This window comes from Myxine glutinosa, chromosome 8 (assembly GCF_964187855.1).
Source record: "Myxine glutinosa chromosome 8, kmMyxGlut1.1, whole genome shotgun sequence".
Lineage (NCBI taxonomy): Eukaryota > Metazoa > Chordata > Myxini > Myxiniformes > Myxinidae > Myxine > Myxine glutinosa.
This window is the reverse complement of record NC_136268.1, coordinates 106438978-106459596: the sequence shown is the minus strand read 5'-3', so window position 1 is coordinate 106459596 and position 20619 is coordinate 106438978. Positions and strand designations below refer to the sequence as shown.

General features: G+C 47.6%; 1 protein-coding gene across 6 annotated transcripts in view; it reads left to right on the top strand.

Moving 5' to 3' along the window:
* Positions 1 to 20619, top strand: part of LOC137432822 (aromatic-L-amino-acid decarboxylase) — a 63141-nt gene that overhangs the window by 28720 nt on the left and 13802 nt on the right. For 3 of the 6 annotated variants that reach the window (XM_078783651.1, XM_078783653.1, XM_068125056.2), the window contains 4 exons: positions 6502 to 6568; positions 7685 to 7779; positions 17998 to 18065; positions 18198 to 18274. In XM_078783651.1, coding sequence (XP_078639777.1) covers positions 6502 to 6568; positions 7685 to 7779; positions 17998 to 18065; positions 18198 to 18274 — 307 coding nt within the window. Of the gene's footprint in view, positions 1 to 6501; positions 6569 to 7684; positions 7831 to 17997; positions 18066 to 18197; positions 18275 to 20619 lie in introns of all 6 variants that reach the window. The other 3 variants (XM_078783652.1, XM_078783649.1, XM_078783650.1) reach the window with 1 other exon arrangement.

The following is a 20619-nucleotide window of genomic DNA, read 5'->3' as shown; positions in this document are numbered from 1 at the left end:
AGACACATCAAAGGCCATTTTCCCCACAAACTTTTGCCATGACATGACAGCCCAGTCATATATTTATTCAACGTAATATATCCCAAAATACATCTGCGTAGTTATAATATGGCTGGCAATATATACTTACATGTATATATTTCCTGAATCACTGTTTTTACCGAAAAACAGGAACGGGAAGGGGAGGTGGTGGTAAATGGCGGGGGGACGTGGGGTCGAGGGGTGCGCAAATAATAAATACATTTTAATCAGCTACTTAACCTTTCCACCCGCACGTGTTACGCAATATTAGCAATCATTTGATTTTGATTTCACTTTTTTCAGGACGCTGCAGTACAATATCCTCCATGAATAAACATGCAAAACTAAAATATTCCATGGTACATATCAAAATTGTCATTTTCACTCGGACTCTCACCACGTATACCCTGCCAAGGGATCGAGTTCCATATTGATATTGTCACAAAATCAAGGAATTAAGAACTTGGTAGACACAGCATATGGTTGCCGAGCCAAATGGCCTCTTCCCGTGTCCGTTTTCAAATCCATAAATGGAACACACACAAACACACCCTTTTGTTTTTCACAATGAAGAAGACTAACCTCTCACTGGTCCGCAGAAGCGACGTATGTTGATGAGACCAGTCAGTAAAATTCAACAGCTCTATCAACTAAACCATTGAGGCGCCTCTTTGTGGTGATTGTACCAAATTTGTACCAAAGCAAGTGATTGTACCAAAGCAAGTAGGGGGCCAAATCTTCCCCATTCTTCCCTGCTGACCAGATTCGTCAAGGCAGCGAGGTCATGGTCAGAGTGCCAATCGGTTCCAATGGGCCAGCTCTTTCTCTCATTCTTTTTTTTCTTTCTCTTCTCTCTTTTTTTTTTTTTCTCTTTTCTTTTCTTTTCTCTCTCTCTCTCTCTCTCTCTCTCTCTCTCTCTCTCTCTCTCTCTCTCTCTCTCTCTCTCTCTCGAAGGCGGGGATACACCGTCCTGGGTGTGGGGGGTCTCCAGATCGCTCCTGCGAGATCCATTGGCTGTCGCCGTGCTGCGGGCTTGTTCGAGAGAACTGGCCAGGGCTATACAACATCAACAACAACTAAACCACTATGTCACTGCATAGGGCACAATTTCTCTATAGAATCAGTGACGACTACAAGAAGGCCCGAGGCCAGGACCACTGCGTGGTCCTGGAGCTATGTGCAGCAACACTTCAAGGCAGTCGGCTTCACTTAGCCATCTTGCCCCAATCCCTCTCAAAATCATTTGTATCAATCACAACTGTGACTTTAAATTTCTTCCACTTTTTGGGTGTTTTAATGAAGTAAAAAAAGAAAAAGAAAAAGTGATCGCTAGGCCTCGGTCCAGTGGTCTATATTACATTAAGTTCACTATTAAGGAACATCCCAGTTAATACAATGGAAGTCGGCTACATCAACTTATGGGTAGCACAGACTTATTGCACTTGGCCCAACATGATTGACAAGTTCCACAGACAGGTGGATTTGAAAGTACCGGTCGGTAACCTCCCCGTCCCCCCAAAAAGGGGAGGCATAAAATATTGGCAATGGGTCCATCTTTTTCTCTACTGTTTTTACATTTGAAGAAAAGCTATGAAATACCAATGGTGGCATTTATCTATGATATGCGAACAAAAATTATGAATTCTGAAACTATGGCAACAGTCATAGTATGTGGGTGCATGGAGAAGATGCATGAAGCACGTGATGATGGCTTGATGGTGGACCGAACAGGAGTGGGAGTAACCGACTTACAAAGAAGCAATGGTTGATCGATTGACGATGTCGTAAGCAGTGGAGGCAGTCACAACTAATTTTAAATGAAGCAGTTTTTATCGACTTGATATTGTGAGTCGTAAGAGGGGTCAATATATGGTTGAACCCCCCCAAAATTGATACAAAAGGTTTTCCAATGGATTCTGGTACCATTGGGCATGCTAAATAACATACTAAAAATCTAGTAACATCTGACTTCCGGAAAGGGGTCATTTTCAAGATGGCGTCCAAGATGGCCACCGGGAGCTTAAAATGGCCATATCTCAATTATTATTCAACCTAGAAAGGTGGTTTTGGTGTCTAACCCTAGGTTTTAGGGCCCAAGGAATCCAATTGAATCCAATTGAATCAATAAAATTACCATCAGTTAATTATTTATTGACAAGTCCAAGATGGCATCCCAAGGTGACATCCTGATCCACTAAAATGGCTCTGTCAAATAGTAGTCAACCTAGAGAGATTTTTTCAGTGTGTATACCTAGGTTTAAGGCACCCAGGAAATCATCAAAATTACTTAAATAAGCACAAAGTAATCAGGTAATCCAGTAAGCCAGCTTTACCAGCCCATTAGGCATTTGTTGTCTTATACAGTCAGTCGCTATTCATCGTCATCCTCCGACTCACCAGCTAATGAACAAAGTGTGTGTTTCAGATTGGAGATAAGAGTGTAATGTGTCTACACCACTGCCACCTGTGACTCCAGTCCACAGTATTCAGTGATCATTACAGACAAAGGTTTGTACAAAGCTTGAGAGGTTATGGCAAGGGACAGACTATTTTATATTGGGGAGGGGGGGGGGGGGGGGGGACTGAAAAATCTGACAAACAATTTATTTTCATCTCAAAAGGAATAAGTATATTATTTGGTTCATGTATGCATAAACAAAATCCATATTATCAGCCTTCAAAATGACATTCAGTTGAAACTTAAGGCAATCTGTCACAAATTTCTGGAGTCTCGTGGATACCGAAAAGTATAGAGGGGTCAATATATGGTTGAACCCCCAAAAAATTGATACAAAAGGTTTTTCAATGGATTCTGGTACCATTGGGCATGCTAAAGAAGAATGTGACAATCCACATAACAAGTTTCTTCCAGAGGAGTCGGAGGATGATGATGAATAGCGACTAACTGTATAAGACAACAAATGCCTAATGGGCTGGTAAACCTGGCTTACTGGATTACCTGATTACTTTGTGCTTATTTAAGTAATTTTGATGATTTCCTGGGTGCCTTAAACCTAGGTATACACACTGAAAATATATCTCTAGGTTGACTACTATTCGACAGAGCCATTTTAGTGGATCAGGATGTCACCTTGGGATGCCATCTTGGACTTGTCAATAAATAATTAACTGATGGTAATTTTATTGATTCAATTGGATTCTTTGGGCCCTAAAACCTGGGGTTAGACACCAAAACCACCTTTCTAGGTTGAATAATAATTGAGATATGGCCATTTTAAGCTCCCGGTGGCCATCTTGGACGCCATCTTGAAAATGACCCCTTTCCGGAAGTCAGATGTTACTCGATTTTTAGTAGGTTATTTAGCATGTCTAATGGTACCAGAATCCATTGAAAAACCTTTTGTATCAATTTTTTGGGGGTTAGGTGAGTTTTTTTTCGTATATTGACCCTACTATAAAGGTATTTGCAAGAAATTACATCAAAGGTGATTGTGAACCACAGGATGAAACAATACCTGTTCAGCACAACGGTACTGGAACCAGTGCTTTGTTGAGCGTCTGTAAGCAAAACTTACCAGGTTAGATTTACGTCAACAGCCGCAGCCAGAGGAACCGTCCAGCTGTCAGGCCTACAGTAACATATTCCCCCCTTGTTGCGGAAATCACGAGCACTATCAACATCTCGGAAAGACCACACTTGCAGGAATGACGCCAATTGACCGGTGCTCCCACCTCACACCTAGCTCAGCTTCACGCTGTTGAAACCAAAGCTTTCAGAATCATTGGAATCTCCCACGATGAAGCTAACTCCAAGGGCCTTTCACTCTCTCACCGCAGGCAGGTTGGTGGTCTTTCTGTCTTCTACCGACTCCTCTCCGGCCTTGCACCCCCAGCTCTCTCTGGGCTCTGTCCCCCAAATATTCCGACAGGACACACAAGATCTGCCTGCAACCCTCTTATGGTTAAAACTGCCAAAATCAAGACTCTCTGCTCACCTTCACTCCTCTTTTTTCCCGCCTCTGGAACAAACTCCCTCACTCTCTTCAATCCCACTCCACCCTCCAGGTCTTTAAAACAGCTGTTCACCACCATCTCTTATCTTCCCCCATCCAAAACCTTGATCTTTTCTTCCCCTGTTAATTTCACCCCAGATCCACTTTTTTGAAATACCAACTTCTTTCCTGGAAGTCCTTGCAGTGTCCTTGTGTTTTATACTTCTCCCACCCCCCTCCCCTCCCCCCATTCCCACACCTCATCCCCCCAAGCCCTCTCCGTCCCACAGAACTCCCGATGTCCCTGCTCTCAAATGTTGTGTTTGTGTGCTTCCCCTTCTCTCCCAATCTTGTCTACCACTCCGCTTATTATATAGCTCCCCTTATTATATGTTTTGTGTTTCTGTTTGATTTTTTGTGTGATAAATGTTAGCTCTTTCATGAGCCTCGATCCTGTATACAAAAAAAAGAAAAAGGCAGTGTAGCCTGCGATCTGACAAATGCAGGCAATGAGGCCCAAAAAGCAACCTCGTATCGAAGGAAGGATTTCTCGATGTGAAACAGCAAAGCGATCACAACTGAGTGACATCAACAACATCCAGGGTGACCAAGTCTGAGGAAAAAAATATATATATACGGGACACTCGGTCACGGATTAAACGGGCTGCCGTAGTCCCCATTGTGAATGTAAATGTTATTGTGGGAAGGACCGTATGCTTTGTACATTTTATTTTGTATATTAATATCCTTTAAAATGTAGGAATGTATGTTTTTATAATTGCTAAGATTTGTATGAATAAATGGTGTAAACTGTAAAAGAAAGGTGAAATGCAAATTACAAAAGCACAAAATAAGCCGCCGCTCCCTCCTTCCCCATCCCTCCTCAGCGTGAAGTTTGTGGCCATGACCTGGCACTGGATACCCCCAGCACGTATGCAAACTTTGGTGGAAATGGCCTACAGAAAACTATTTTTGGAACACCGGCTACATTTTCCATCCAATCATCATGTAACTTTGTTTTAAAAAAATATATTCATGGGTTTGCGCTCAGATGTTCAAAGTTTTGTGTCAATAGCTAAAGCGGTTGTGAAGAAAACAAACACATTTAAAAGCGAATAAAGGTGAAAAGTGAAGGCCTCGCCCGACGCTCCACAACATGGTCAAGAATGGTTGTGGATACCAATTACTAATTGGATTGTTCACAATGCTGAATTCAATGTGACAAATAGCATCCCGGGAAAGTATGAAACTTGCCGTGGGACATTTGGGTTAAAAAAAACGCGACAATCCCATAAAAACAGTGTCTCTCCCTACTGTGCTCCCTCCTCTTTCTTACGGTCTCAGCTTCTCTCTCAACCACCCTCTTTATGTGCATGCACACACACACACCTCTCTGGGTCGATGAACCTCTCTTTTATTGATCCACTTCATCTGTCTCTCATCCATCTCCCTTTCATCTGAAGCTCATGTCTGATGCACTTTACAGTTCTGCGTTCCAGTGGGTGGCACACTCTTGTCTCCAAAGACCAACCTTGTCAGAACATGCTCTTGCCATGGGGGTTGTTGGAGAGTGGAGAGAGAGGATGGCTGAGGACAGGGTTCCCGGAGGAGTATTGTGGTCAAGGCAAGGCAGAAGTTTGGTGCCTTATAAAGGAAAGGGGAGGAGAAGAAAAATATAATCAGCCCAATTCCCATTTCACTCATTCTTACCTCACAAGCAAAACAAATATAAAACGTTTCTTTGAAAAAATTATAATAAACGTGCATGTTCTAAATTCATCAACGGTTCCAATCAATCAAAACAAAACTTCACAAAAAAGAGAAATTCTCATGTTAGTAACAAAATATGAAATAGTTATTTTAATATATTCGACATTGGGTTAAGGCCGTTGGGTTCCATTAATCAAATAATTAAAGAAACAGCACAGCTTTCCAGAAATTGGAAAAGTACTACTCCATGATTTGGAGAAAACAGCATGGGTAGAGTATACCTGGACACGAGTAAAGTTTCTTATCCTGGACTTTCTCAGGCCATGATTAGATAAATTCTTACCCATTCAATGTACCTTTGTCTGCATTACAAGGACATTTGCACAGAATGGACAAACAACATAGTTTGTGGAACTTGAACCTGGCAACCCATCATGATGAACTATTTTTTGAGATGGAAATAACAAACAGGCAAATCCAAAATGTATTATTTGTGTGAGGAGTGACCGTTTGCATTAAGAATAGAATCGATCATGTTTGTTCAAAATACATGAAAATGTTACATCCAATGGTTGGATTCCAACGCAAGGTCTCCCACTGCTACCCCAATGTAGAACATTTGTGTTCAAATGTCAAGCTGCTTGATAAGTGTTACTTTAACACAGAAAGACATTTTCACCCTGTGGGGCTTGTCTTACAAAATGTCAAGAATCATGTGAGTAATATAGCAAAGAGCGTTTTGGCGAGTAAATGTTAAATGTTAACCACAACAGAATCAATTTTGGTCCAAAGTCTCTTACCCTTTCCTGTCTGACAGCTCTGTGCTACTCTGGGAACCACAAGCTCCTGTGCCTTCGACAACATCTTGGAACTTGGTCCCATCTGTGAGTCTCATATGGTGTTTTACACAAGTCCACACTAGGCCACACTCATGCAGTATTCACAATTGCAGTCATTCCGTTAACAATCAGGTAGGTCAGGTATGGGAGCATGCCCGAACAGCACGTCGCCACGTCCACTTTCCGCCGGTACTCCACAGACCTCTGTCTGGTCATCCCTCAGTCAGATGCTCAGCCCATCCCCATCTCCTTGAGATACCAGTCAACCTGCTGCAACCATGAGGCAACGTAGACGGCCCGTTAGGCTCCTCCACTCACGAACCTGCTTCGCAGAAACAATCTGGTGAACAGGATCAGCGTGAGGAGAAAAGAGTTATATGTCCATTTCTATTTATTTATATATACTCGTATATACAAGATCGAGGCTCGTGTAAGAGCTAAAAACTTTTCATTTAAAAATTTAAATTATAATTTTAAATAAATTAAATTAAAAAATGTATTGAAATATTAAAAAATGTAAATAAATTAAATTTAAATATTTAAAAACATATTTTGAGCCCACACCTGACGCTCACAGACTATACAGGTAACAAATCTTGAGTCTCTCTCAGCAAACGCTTGTTGCACACAAAGTCCAACCAGAGATAGCCAGGGATTTGCCGAAGAGACCCAATACCGAAGGAGTTAAGTCTTTGTCTCAAATCCCTGGTCAGAGTCCAAGTCTCATATCCGTAGAGCAAGACTGAAAGCACCAAGGGATTAAAGACTCAGACTTTCGTCTTCGTGGATAGATACCGACAGCTCTACACCCCACGGTCTAATGAATCCAGGACTCCACAGGCCCGACTCAGACGTCTATCAACCTCTAGCTCAAAATATGCGGAGACATGAATATCACCGCCAAGGTAAGTGACCTCAATATCCTCACCGAGAGGTACAGACAAGATAGATCCTTGGATGCGTTAACAATGGAACCTCTTAATGTTTCACTACTTTAATCCTGTTCACTTAATGCACATAACAATGCCAGCAATTCCACGTGATGTTCTTTTCATAATTATTTTGTTAAACATCCCATTTTATACAAGCAAAGTTTGTGCTATATAATATTCAACCATGATCCAGATGTAAGCTTCTTTGGTTTGTTTTGGACTGTACTAGGCCAGCGTGAGGGAATCTGGATGCACATCGATGCAGCATATGCTGGGAGTGCTTTCATTTGTCCCGAGTTCCGGCCTTTGCTCAACGGCGTGGAGGTGAGGATTGGACAAGTAGACAAACTACTACTGGAGCACCATTCATGGAATGTAAACACGATTTATAGAATGCCATAATGTAATGACATTCTTGGCTTCTCTACCTTGTGCAGCCTTATTGCTATAAATACTGCAAGTGAAGACTTTATCAGCCTGACCACCCCACCTGCAACAAATCAATTTATAAACTGTACGTTGAGTTCTCAGCGAAGTTGTAAAAGGGAATGGCCCTGAATGGGAATGGGAATGGCAACGTGTGGCCCTGAATGGGTTTCTCTCATCTCCTCTTCCTGTTCAGGCTGGAGTTCCCCAAGGTAGTGTTCTGGGCCCTGTGCTTTTTCTGGTCTTCATCAATGATCTCTCTGACTCTCTTGAAAATCCTCTCTATCTCTTTGCTGACGACTCTACTCTCTGTCGCTCCATTCCTCATCCCTCAGATCGGCAGTCTGCAGCCTCCTCACTCTCTGCAGACCTGGACAAAATCACAGACTGGTCAAACAAGTGGAACATGTCTTTCAATCCTGACAAATCTCACACTCTTACAATGTCTCTCCGAAAGGACCGACTGGACAACCCTCCCATCTACTTTCTCAACAATCCTCTCCAAGAAGTTCTGTCGCTCAAGCTTTTGGGTCTCACTATCTGCCATGATCTTTCTTGGGAAAACCACATTTCCAAGCTGGCCTCCAAAGCCAGTCGCCGACTGGGCATCCTCCGTCGTGCGAAGTCCTTCCTTGGCACACCTGAGCTCCTCACCACATACAAGGCTTTCATCCGCAGCTCAATGGAATACTGTTCCCCCCCTCTGGGCTGGTGCTCCTGCCTCACACCTTGCTCGGCTTCACGCTGTTGAGGCCAAAGCTTTCAGAATCATTGGAATCTCCTGCGATGTAGTCAACACCGAGGGCCTTTCACTCACTCACCGCAGGCAGGTTGGTGGTCTTTCTGTCTTCTACCGACTCCTCTCCAGCCTTGCTCCCCCAGCTCTCTCTGTGCTCTGTCCCCCCAATATTCCTTCAGGTTGCACAAGATCTGCCTGCAACCCTCTCATGGTTAAACTGCCAAAATCAAGACTTTCTGCTCACCTTCACTCTTTCATTCCCCTTTTCTCCCGCCTCTGGAACAAACTCCCCCACTCCCTTCAATCCCACTCCTCCCTCCAGGTCTTTAAAACAGCTGTTCACCACCATCTCTTATCTTCCCCCATCGAAAACCTTGATCTTTTCTACCCCCGGTAATTCACCCCAGAGTCCTTGCAGTGTTCATATGTTTTATTCCTCTCCCACCTCCCCCCAAGTCCTCCCGATGTCCCTGCTCTCAAATGTTGTTTGTGTCCTTCCCACTCTTCCCCCTCTCTTTTGTGTCCTTCCCCCTCTCTCCCCATCTTGTCTGCCGCTCCCCTTGTTTTTTGTGTTTTGTGTGTCGGTTTGTCTTTTTGTGTGATTAATGTTAGCTCTTTCACGAGCCTCGATCTTGTATACAAAAAAAAAAAGAAAAAAAAAAAAGGGAAAACCTACTAGTCAGGTTCACTATGTCAATAAATTATATTTCGTTCAAAATAATGGGAGATTAGCAAACCTATACATTTTTGGAAAGGTTATAGCATAAGGAAACTAAAAATCAATGTTTGCATTTGGAGAGATACCTGTATGGCGGCCATTTTGGATTTTCAAAATGGCCACTGTAAAATACATATTTTGTTCTATTTCTGCCTCTAATTACCCTAAAAACTTTTAAAAATATACTAAACCTATATTTTCAGGGACAAGGAATCCAATGAAAGTATCAAATTAGTGCTATGGGGAATGGTAAGACACGAATCAAAGGTTTTGAATTGCAAAATACTGTCTTTATATTCGCGATAAGTTGCATAATCAAATACATGTTATCATTTTGTACAGGCAGTTAATAACATAAAAATATGTCACAATAATTCATATCACCAAACATACACAGGCAGTCAGCAAAATCATATATACACACGCAGTCAGTATAACTTCACATCTACACAGGCAGTCAATGACAAAATATACACAGGCAGTCAATGGCATCAAACATACACGATTACAGAATATGCCATTTAGAGTTCGTCATCACTGTCCTGTGTGTCGTATCCGACAATATAGTCCGCATCGTTTTCACAGTCCGTTCCACACAAGCAAAGGTCGGTCAAATTGATTGGCAAATCGAATTGGTCGAATGGTCGATCGAATCGAATTCGATGAATCGAATCGACCGAATGGTCGATCGAAGCGATTGGTCGAATCGAATTGGTCGGAATTGCAAATGTAAACATTGATTTTCAGATTTTCCATGTAATAACGTTTCCAAAAATGTATAGGTTTGCTAATCTACCATGATTTTGAACGAAAAAACATAGTGAACCTGACTATACCTTAAACTTCCCTAACTTCATTTACTGCAGTACATCACATTCTTGTACAGTAAACCCTCGTTTTATGCGGGTTTGGATTGCGCGGTTTTGAATTGACATGTTATTTTGTGTATAGGTCCTGCTTTTATTAGCCTTGTTTTTTTATAAGTTATTAGTCTTTTATTAGTCTTCTTGGTCTTATTAGTCTCCCCGTTGGACTTCGTCCTTAGTCTTGGCTTATGGATTGGGTCTCATCCATCTGTGCGTCCGTTCATCCGCAGCCATATTTTAGACATGTATGGACAAATTTTGTTCAAATTTGGCACTGAAGGAGCTGGGGCTCCCACGTCGATCGGAAGAATGGACGCGACAAAAAGCTGGAATTCATCCGAGTTGCTTTAATCAAACCAAACACTCAGGCACTCTGAAAAGCCCGTTTATCGGGCAGCAATATATATACATATTATCCCGGAGCGTTTGCCCAGGAAAGGCGAGAGGGGGCGTGGCCCAGCGTCCTGGCTGCGGCCTGGCAAGTTGAGGGCGAGCCTGCCCGGGCGTCCTGGACGAGCCCGGCATGGTGATCGCTCCGCGTCCTTGATAGGTGCAAGGCGATTGTGAAAACCCAGCGGTAGCCGCTACACACGTCCCCCCAGAATCGACTTGCACCGGCAGGGTCAATTTGAGGGGGGTCCTGATGACCCGGCCGAAGCGACCCCTGGGGGGTCGTGGGAGGGGGTCCGGTGTGGTGGTGGGTGGTCGAGTGGGGGGCACTGTGGACGGGGGGCGGCCTCGCCACGGCGGAAGGGCCACCCGTGGTGGGTGGTCGACGTCCACGTGCGCCGGCTTGAGGCGGTCCACCGCAATCCGGTCCGACCTGCCGCCGATGTCGATGACGAACGACTTGTCGTCCCGTCGCAGCACCCGGAAGGGCCCGTCGTACGGTGGCCGGAGTGGCCCCCGATGTGCGTCGTGACGCACAAAAACATACTCCGCTGTGCGAAGTGCTGGGGGGACGTAGGACTGGGGGTCACCGTGGTGGGATGTTGGCACGGGGGCAAACCGTCGGGCGGCCTCCTGGAGGTCCGAGCACTGGTGAGCTGCGGACCAGGGACTGGTAGCGTCGGGCACGAATTCGCCCGGGACGCGTAGCGCCTGGCCATAGACAAGCTCGGCGGTGGATGCCTGGAGGTCCTCCTTGGGGGCCGTGCGGAGGCCCAAAAGGACCCACGGCAGCCGGTCGGCCCAACCGCCGTCTTGAAGGCCGGCCATGAGCACGGCCTTCATGGAGCGGTGGAATCGCTCGCACAACCCGTTTGCTTGGGGGTGGTAGGCCGTAGTACGGTGGAGCTTGACCCCCAGGTTGCGGGCGACCGCGTCCCACAGCTCGGAGGTGAACTGTGGTCCGCGGTCTGACGAGATGTCCGCCGGTGCGCCGAAGCGGGCAACCCAGGTGGCGATGAAAGCCTGCGCCACGTCGGCGGTGGTGGTGGAGACGAGGGGAACGGCCTCCGGCCACCTGGTGGTCCTGTCCACCATGGTGAGCAGGTGTGTGAACCCCCGTGACGGGGGGAGGGGGCCCACCAGATCCACGTTGACATGGTCGAAACGTCGTTCGGGCACGGTGAAAGGTGCCAGCGGGGCCTGGGTGTGTCGGTGGACCTTGGCCCGTTGGCAGGCCGTGCAGGTGCTGGTCCAATCGCGGACGTCCCGACGAAGGCCGTGCCAGATGAATCGCGCCGACACCAGCTTCTGGGAAGCTTTCCGGCCCGGGTGGGAAAGGCCGTGGAGGGAGGCGAAGATGCGGCGTTGCCAGGTGACGGGCACGATGGGGCGAGGCTGGCCTTGGGAGACGTCGCAGAGCAGGACAGTGTCCGCGAAGGGGATGTCGGCCAGGCGGAGGCCCGTGGCCGCCGCCCGGAGGGCTTGCACCGTGGTGTCGGTGGTTTGGTCCGCCGCCATAAGCGCAAAGTCCATGCCCAGGTGGACCGCGTTCGCGCTGGCCCGGGAAAGACAGTCGGCCACGGCGTTGTTTTTGCCGGCGACGTGCCAGATGTCCGTGGTAAACTCCGACACGGCGGAGAGGTGGCGCTGTTGGCGGGCCGACCACGGCTCCGTGACCTTGGCCATGGCGTAAACCAACGGCTTGTGGTCGACGAATGCCGTGAAAGGTCGGCCCTCCAGGAGGTGGCGGAAATGGCGGACGGCCAGGTGTAGACCGAGGAGCTCCCGGTCAAACGTGCTGTATTTGAGCTCGTTCGGCCGGAGCTGCCGGCTGAAAAAAGCGAGTGGCTGCCAAACCCCGTTCACCCATTGCTCATGTACGGCGCCCACCGCGTAGTCGGAGGCATCCGTGGTGAGGGCGATGGGAGCGTTGAGCACCGGGTGAGCGAGCAGTGTTGCGTCGGCGAGGGCCCGCTTTGAGCTTTGGAAGGCCGCATCCATTGCTGCGGACCAGGCGATGTCGTGCTTGGCCGGCTTGCCCCGGAGGGCTTCGTAGAGGGGCCGCATGAGTTGAGCAGCGCGGGGCACGAAGCGGTGATAAAAATTCACCATTCCCAGGAATTCCTGCAGGGCCTTTATGGTGCGGGGACGCGGGAACGTGGTGATGGCCTCGACCTTGGTTGGCAGCGGCACGGCCCCGTTCTTGGTGATGTGGTGGCCCAAAAAAATCAACGGCCGTCGTGCCGAAGTGGCATTTGGCCGGGTTGACGATGAGGCCGTGCTCGCTGAGGCGCCCGAACAGTGTTCGGAGATGGAGGAGGTGCTCGGCCCGGGACGTGCTGGCGACGAGGATGTCGTCCAGGTAAACGAAAAGGAACGGCAGGTCACGCAGCACGCCGTCCATCAAGCGCTGGAACGCCTGAGCCGCGTTCTTGGGACCAAATGGCATCCGCAAGAATTCGAATAAGCCGAACGGCGTGATGACTGCCGTTTTAGGGACGTCGGCCACCCTGACAGGTACCTGGTGATATCCCCGTATGAGATCAATTTTCGAAAAAATGACCCGTCCCGCCAGACGGGCGGAGAAGTCTTGGATATGCGGGATCGGGTACCTGTTGGGGGTGGTAGCGTCATTGAGACGGCGGTAGTCGCCACACGGGCGCCATCCACCCCCCGGCTTTGGCACGATGTGCAGTGGCGAGGCCCACGCGCTATCGGAGCGCCGCACGATGCCGAGGTGCTCCAACGCGTCGAATTCGGCCTTCGCCACGGCGAGCTTGGCTGGGTCGAGGCGGCGGGCCCTGGCGTAGACCGGCGGGCCCGTGGTTGGTATGTGGTGCTCGATCCCATGCCGTACTGCGACGGCCGAAAACGTCGGCCGCGTAAGGGCCGGGAACTCAGTGAGCAGGCAAGCAAACTCGTTCGCCGCCGGGACGGCGCATGCCAGCTCGGTCGGCGTGGAGCTGCTCAATGTGCATACCAGGGAGCTGAAGGTTTCGGCGTTGATTAAACGACGCCGTTGGACATCCACCAGCATCCGTGTGCGCAGAGGAAGTCGGCGCCTAGCAGAGCCATGGGCACGTTTGCGGTTACAAACGTCCAAGCAAAGCGTTGGCCGCCGAAGCAGAGGGTGATGTTGCGCGGGCCGAAGGTGCGGATGGTCGATCCGTTGGCCGCAACCAAGGAGGGGCCGCAAACCGCGGATTGCCTGTCCTGGTCAGAGGCGGGTATGACGCTCAGTTGGGCGCCGGTGTAGCACAGGAAGCGCCGTCCGGACGCTTTATCCGTGATGAACAGTAAGTTGCCCGTGTGGCCGGCGCTCATGGCTGGTAATGAACGCCGGCCCGGCCGTTTCCCGGCCTGCCGAAGGTGCATGGGGGTCGGCATGTCCGGGCCTTCTGTCCGAACCTGGCATGATAGTAACACCACGCTTGGTCAGGTGGAGGCCCCGGTCGTCGTGCTGGAGGTGGTCGGCTCGGTGTAGCGGCCGCCAATTGCGTCGGCAGTTCGGTCGTCGACCGTGCCGGGTGCTCGGGCGCCATGGGTGTTGCGTCGGACGGCGGTGGGTCCCATGTCGCCGCTGCGATGCGCTGTCCTGCGGCGGAGATCTTGTCGGCTTCTCTGGCAAGGGCCTGGGGATCTGTGATCGCCGTGCTTGCCAGGGCGAGGCGTACCGGGTTAGGCAGCTGACGGAGGAACAGCTCCCGGAACAGGAATGCCGGAGAGTGCTCGCCGAGCAGTGAAAGCATGTAGTCCATTTGCTCGGAAGGGCGCGTGTCGCCGAGCTCGGGCAGGTCGAGCAGGCGCCGTGCGCGTTCCGCCGATGGGAGGGCGAAAGCATCGAGGAGAAGCTTCTTAATCGCGCCGTATTTGTCAGCGGCTGGCGGGCTCTCAAGGAGGCTCAGGGCGCGGGCCGCGGTGGCCGAACCGAGCGCTGCTACCACATGGTGGAAGCGGGTGTCGTCGGCCGTGATGCCTCGCAGGGCGAACAGGGAATCCGCCTGTGCGAACCAAACCGCCGCGTGAGCCTCCCAGAAGGTAGGCAGTTTAAGGGCGACTGCCGTGTCCATGTCGGTAGGTCACCAATGAAGGAGCTGGGGCTCCCACGTCGATCGGAAGAATGGACGCGACAAAAAGCTGGAATTCATCCGAGTTGCTTTAATCAAACCAAACACTCAGGCACTCTGAAAAGCCCGTTTATCGGGCAGCAATATATATACATATTATCCCGGAGCGTTTGCCCAGGAAAGGCGAGAGGGGGCGTGGCCCAGTGTCCTGGCTGCGGCCTGGCAAGTTGAGGGTGAGCCTGCCCGGGCGTCCCGACCGAGGCCTGGCAAGTTGAGCGCGGGCCTGCCAGGGCGTCCTGGACGAGCCCGGCATGGTGATCGCTCCGCGTCCTTGATAGGTGCAAGGCGATTGTGAAAACCCAGCGGTAGCCGCTACAGCACAAAGACTAAATCCATGATGGTATGTATATACAGTATATGCACATCATTTTGTTTCGTGATTCGATCAGAGATGGCCAACTGGTGGCCAAAATAGTTATATAAACCCAATCTTGAACACATGCTCAACCATTTCTTGTACATGCATTTACCGATCTTGTTAGATAACGACTTGGCATCAGATAAGGAATTATGCCTCGCACACACGTTATTTTGTTTTCGAGATCAGATCCAAGATGACCGACTAGCAATGGTCCAAGATGGCCCAATCATACGCAATCTTCCACGTAACATGACCACTCATGTCAGTTGCTCATATACATAAATCTTGTAAATATGGGCTAGTCCTTTAACTCCGTACAGCAGAATTATTAAATTTTTCTATCTTTTTTTCCTTGTTATACAGTGGATTTGGTTCACATGGTGTTCCAGGAGCATAATCCCGTGTAAAACAAGAGTTTACTGTCATTCATATGTGCGTACGTCTGCATTTTAAAAATTCATTTTCTCGGCAACCGTTGGTCCGATTGACACGAAATTTTACCATTGAAGTGCCTCCATAATTTTTTAATTCATAATTATGACGTCATAGGTCATGTGGTATGGACGCCATATTGGAAAAACGTTACACCTCTATGTCTCCCAAACCGCTCAATGGAAAAAGTTGAAACCAGGCTCATTTTCAAGTACTTACCATGTGGAATAAGATATGATGATGACTCCATCGGTGCCTTCATGATGACGTCATAATTTGACGAGTGCAACGCTTGATCTGATCAGTATGAAAAAACAAGACCAAAATTCTAACAGTGGCGTAGCCGGGCTTGTAAAATATTATAAACTACAAACACACATGATAAGCTTTTTAAACAGTTGCTAATGCTGTTTATAAGATTAACGTTGCAGCCGAGCAGAAAAACAAAGAAATTTGGAGGAATCCAGACATCCATGAGGTAAGTTTTACTTACAGAACTGAGGGAAGATTTACTGTAATCTAGATTATACCCCAAAAGGGTTGGGTGCATACTGTTTTGTTGGAAGAGACGTAATGCCAATGCTTTCAATATTTGATGGTCATTTTAATAATCGGTTTGTTTGTGTTTCACACTGAATGAAAAACGTAAAGGTAGAGCATGGCAATTGTGATATATGACAGGTTCAACAATATATTCGGCATGAATGGCATATACATCAAAATGGCGGTGTGTGGAGAGTCAGCCGCCGTACCACCGTAATGACATCAGACATAATCACATCACCCTGTCATGTGACCAGATCCTCAGCTCTGATTGGTACACGTTTGAGGAGACATACATACATACATACAGACTGACAAACACTGTTCTAGACGGCTTTGCCCTTATGGGTTACGCCCGTAATACATTTTCCTCTGCAACTGTTAGTCCGATGGACACGAAATCTGTAGCATATGAGCGCCTCCTCCTGTGGAATATTTTAATGATAATTATGACGTCATAGGTCATATGGTACAGGTGCCATCTTGGAAAAATCAAAAAATGTCGCACCTCTATCTCTGAAACCGCTCCATGGCAGAAATTGATACATGGCTCATTGTAAAGAACTCCCCATGGGGAATAAGATATGTTAATTAAGATGTCATCGGTACCTTATTTATGACGTCATAATTCGACAAGTACAACGCTGGATTCGATCAGTATGAATTGTTTTTTCTCTGCAATTCTTGGTCCGATTGACAAAATTTTCACCATAGCAGCACCTCCTCCTGTAGAATATTTAATGATAGTTATGATGTCAAAGGCCACGTGGTACAGGTGCCATTTTGGAAAAACTTCGTACCTCTATATCTCTGAAACTGCTTATTGGAAAAAAAATCAAACATGGCTTTGTCAAGTACACCCCATGGGGAATAAGATGTGTTAGCGATGATGTCATCGGTGCCTTCATTATGACGTCATAATTTGACAAGTATAACACTTCATCCAAAACAGTATGAATTTTGTTTCTCTGCAATTGTTGGTCTGATGTACACGAAATTGTCACCATAGAAGCACCTCGTCCTGCAGAATATTTTAATGATAATTATGATGTAATAGGTCAGGTGGTACAGGCGCCATCTTGGAAAAACTGAAAAAAACGTTACACTTCTATATCTCCAAAACCGCTCCATGGAAAAAATTGAAACGTGGCTCATTGTAAAGAACTCCACATGGAGAATAGGTGTTGTTAACGATGACGTCATTGGTGTCGTAATTATGACGTATAATTTGACATGGCCAATGCTTAGTCTGATCAGCTTGAAATTTATTGAGCATGATCAATGCAACAATTATATTAGAGAATATAAATTTATGATGTAATCGCGAACGTCGTCTGGCAGCCATATTGGATCAAAGAAAATTTAAAAACCGTTCAAAAACAGAAGAGTTGGCTCGCACCAAGTTGACTGCGCAGGGTAAGTATTCGAAGAATACCATCTAGTTTATAATGAAGTCATACAAATCAACACTTGCAATAATACCGGGCTGGCAGAATAGCTGAGAGGTAGCGCGCACACTTTAGAAAACACCATTGTACAGTCAGCGGCCACTGCACCCTCCACCATCCCTGTAACCAGAGCACGTTTAGGGGACTGACATGTTTACCAAACATCCCTGTGCCCACTGTGGGTAGCAGATGGGAAGGTTTGATGTATGCACAAGAAAGCTTCAGTCATCTCAAAAGCACTTCAGCTATATGGTTGCGTGCGTAAGACTACAGCCGAGTGTTTTGTTTCCCCGCACCTGATACCTCGCCATCGCTCCGTCGATCGAAAAGCATCGAGGCTGAGTAAACCATCTATCATGGTTTCATTTTGTTCCCCAATAAGGCACCTGCATTCCATGGTCAAGTGGTTTGGGACCCAGGTGTATCAGATGCTCAGACAGCTGTCTTTCACTGTTTCATGAAACTCAGAACAGACTTGTATTGTCGTTGCAGTTTGCTGACTCTTTTGACTTCAATGCTCACAAGTGGATGGGTGCAACCTTTGATTGCTCACCAATGTGGTAAAATATTTTTAGCATTTGCACTTTATGGGCAGTTACTCCATCTTCTTGACGCCATTTTAAAATTCATTGTTTCGAATATTCTCAAAATGCTGCAATTCACCTCTCTGTGCTTTACACTTCTCTCCGCAGGGTTAAAAGCCGAAAAGACATCGTCAATTCCCTTAAGGTGGAGCCACCCTATCTAAAACATATTCACAGTGAATCTGGTAAGGGAAACAAGGTTTTAATCCATTCAAAATGAGCTGGCTATCGCTCATTTCAGAACTCTTTAATTTCAGAAAGGAATGGGAAACTTGTTTTGTGGCTATAAGTTATGCTCATCATGCCCACAGTAAGACTATATGTGATGACAAGCTCAAAAATCAAGCCATTTTGAGAACATTACATTGAATATGGGTCGTATTGTAATCTCAAGCGTTTCCCAAAAATTTGAGGGGAGGATAGCATATGATGCTGTGTCTTTGATTTTATTTACCTCAGATGGACAAACTTGGTATTGTTGGATTCAGCAGACCCAGGTCAATAAATGAATATGTCAGGGATTTCATACTCAGTAATTTCCTGACAAAGGCAGCAGTGGTCCATGCAGAAGAAACCAGTGTGCTATTTCTGGGGCAGCCCAGGAGTTGGGCTGCCCTGGGTTGCCTAGACTTGCCTGGCAACTGTTGGCCATCTGGCTTTTAGTACACTGGTACACCCGCAGACTCCGGGAGGGGCAGGAAGGGACATTCCTCTTTGGGGTATATATATTACAGTCGATATATGGGCGGGTCTCAAGAACATTGGGTGTGTGTTCATTTACCAAGTTTCTTGTGGAGAGATCGCCAAGTCGTTTGAGCATTCGACCAAGCACTCCATTCAAAACCGTTAAGGAACGGCTGGCTTGGCAAGCGCCAGCTAGCAGCTTGGTAAATGAGCACACCCCGAGCTTCTTCCTTTCAGTTTCGTATCAAACAGCAGGAGCTAGTTTCAAAAGTTCGCTACGAAAAATGCCACGGTAGAACGTGTCACTGAAGCAGCTTCCTGAGCAAGAGTTATACTGGGTGGTTCACCTTTGCCTTCCCAGCAGTAGTTAGGGCAGGAATTTGGACAAGGTGCCGGCAATAGCTCGCCTTCTCTTTGAAAAGGACATCTATGAGCCTTAGATGCTGAAAAAAAGAGAATGAGAGAAAAACTGGGAGAGAGAGGGAGAAACAAACAGACAGACAGACAGAGGGAGACAGATAGAGAGGGAGGCAGACAGACACAGAAATGGAGGGAAGCAAACAGCCAGTGAAGGAGGCAGACAGACAGGGAGGGAGGCAGAAACAGAAAGGGAGGGAGGCAAAGAGACAGGCAAGGAGGCAGGAAGACAGACAGACAGACAGACAGACAGGGAGGGAGGCAGAAACAGAAAGGGAGGGAGGCAAAGAGACAGGCAAGGAGGCAGGAAGACAGACAGACAGACAGGGAAGGAGGCAGAAACAGAAAGGGAGGGACGCAAAGAGACAGGCAAGGAGGCAGGAAGACAGACAGGGAGGGAGGCAGAAACAGAAAGGGAGGGAGGCAAAGAGACAGTTGTTACGGAGTCCTCTATAATCTCCTGGTCTCAGTAACCTCCGAACCCCGAGAGGAACCCCAGCAGAAAAATATATTACCCTGTGTTGAAAATCAATAGTGAAACCACACCAATGATTACAAATGAACAAACTTGTATTATAAATCACACACAGGTAATACGGTACAGCAAATGGCCATTAAGAGTGCACTCTATATATCTCTTATATACAGTCAGGTCACTCACGGCACGGTCAGCGAGTGCAACGACACTCCTCAATGTCTCTATGACTTTACCCAAAGCAAATGGGATTCGCTCCAGCGGTCGATGGAACGAAATCCGGTCAAAGCCAGAATCTCGCTCTCCAGTCGATCTCCGAAGCGTGCACAGTGGGCAAGGGTGCTCTTCCCGCCAAACTGTACAACGGCGCCCTCCAGAGGCGCACCTTCACCGCTCCCTCAGCAAACCGCAACGTAATTGGAGACGAAGCGGTCGCACACACCCATCCCCGGCAGATGGTAGGATGTTGGGGTGAAGATGACACGAAGCAAACTTTCACAGGTGTCCGACGCACGGGGTGCAAGATGGCCGACGGCTCTGGCTTGAGCCGATGCAACGAGACGAGGATTCGTCGGAATCTCAGCACCCCAAATCTGTCTACGCAGATTTCTCCACTCCAGCGAATATTCTTATCGCTGGATGTCCCTTCCAGGAACTCAAAATCCCCTCGCGGCTGTCGAGAAACCTTGCTCGTTCCGGAGCGCTGACGTCATGCGTCTTCTCCGACTTTGCTCGTGCCGCTTATTCCTCTTCACCTCATTGTCTTCTCCTTCGGTTTCCTGTTTCACTTACAGTTATCCTTTTTAACTTTTGATAACCGTTCTTGAATAATAAACCTTGTGAAACTAATAATAATACATATCAGAAACATGTCCAGTGGGTGAAAACCACCCCAGCGGAAGTGACGAATCCGTAACACAGGCAAGGAGGCAGGAAGACAGACAGACAGACAGA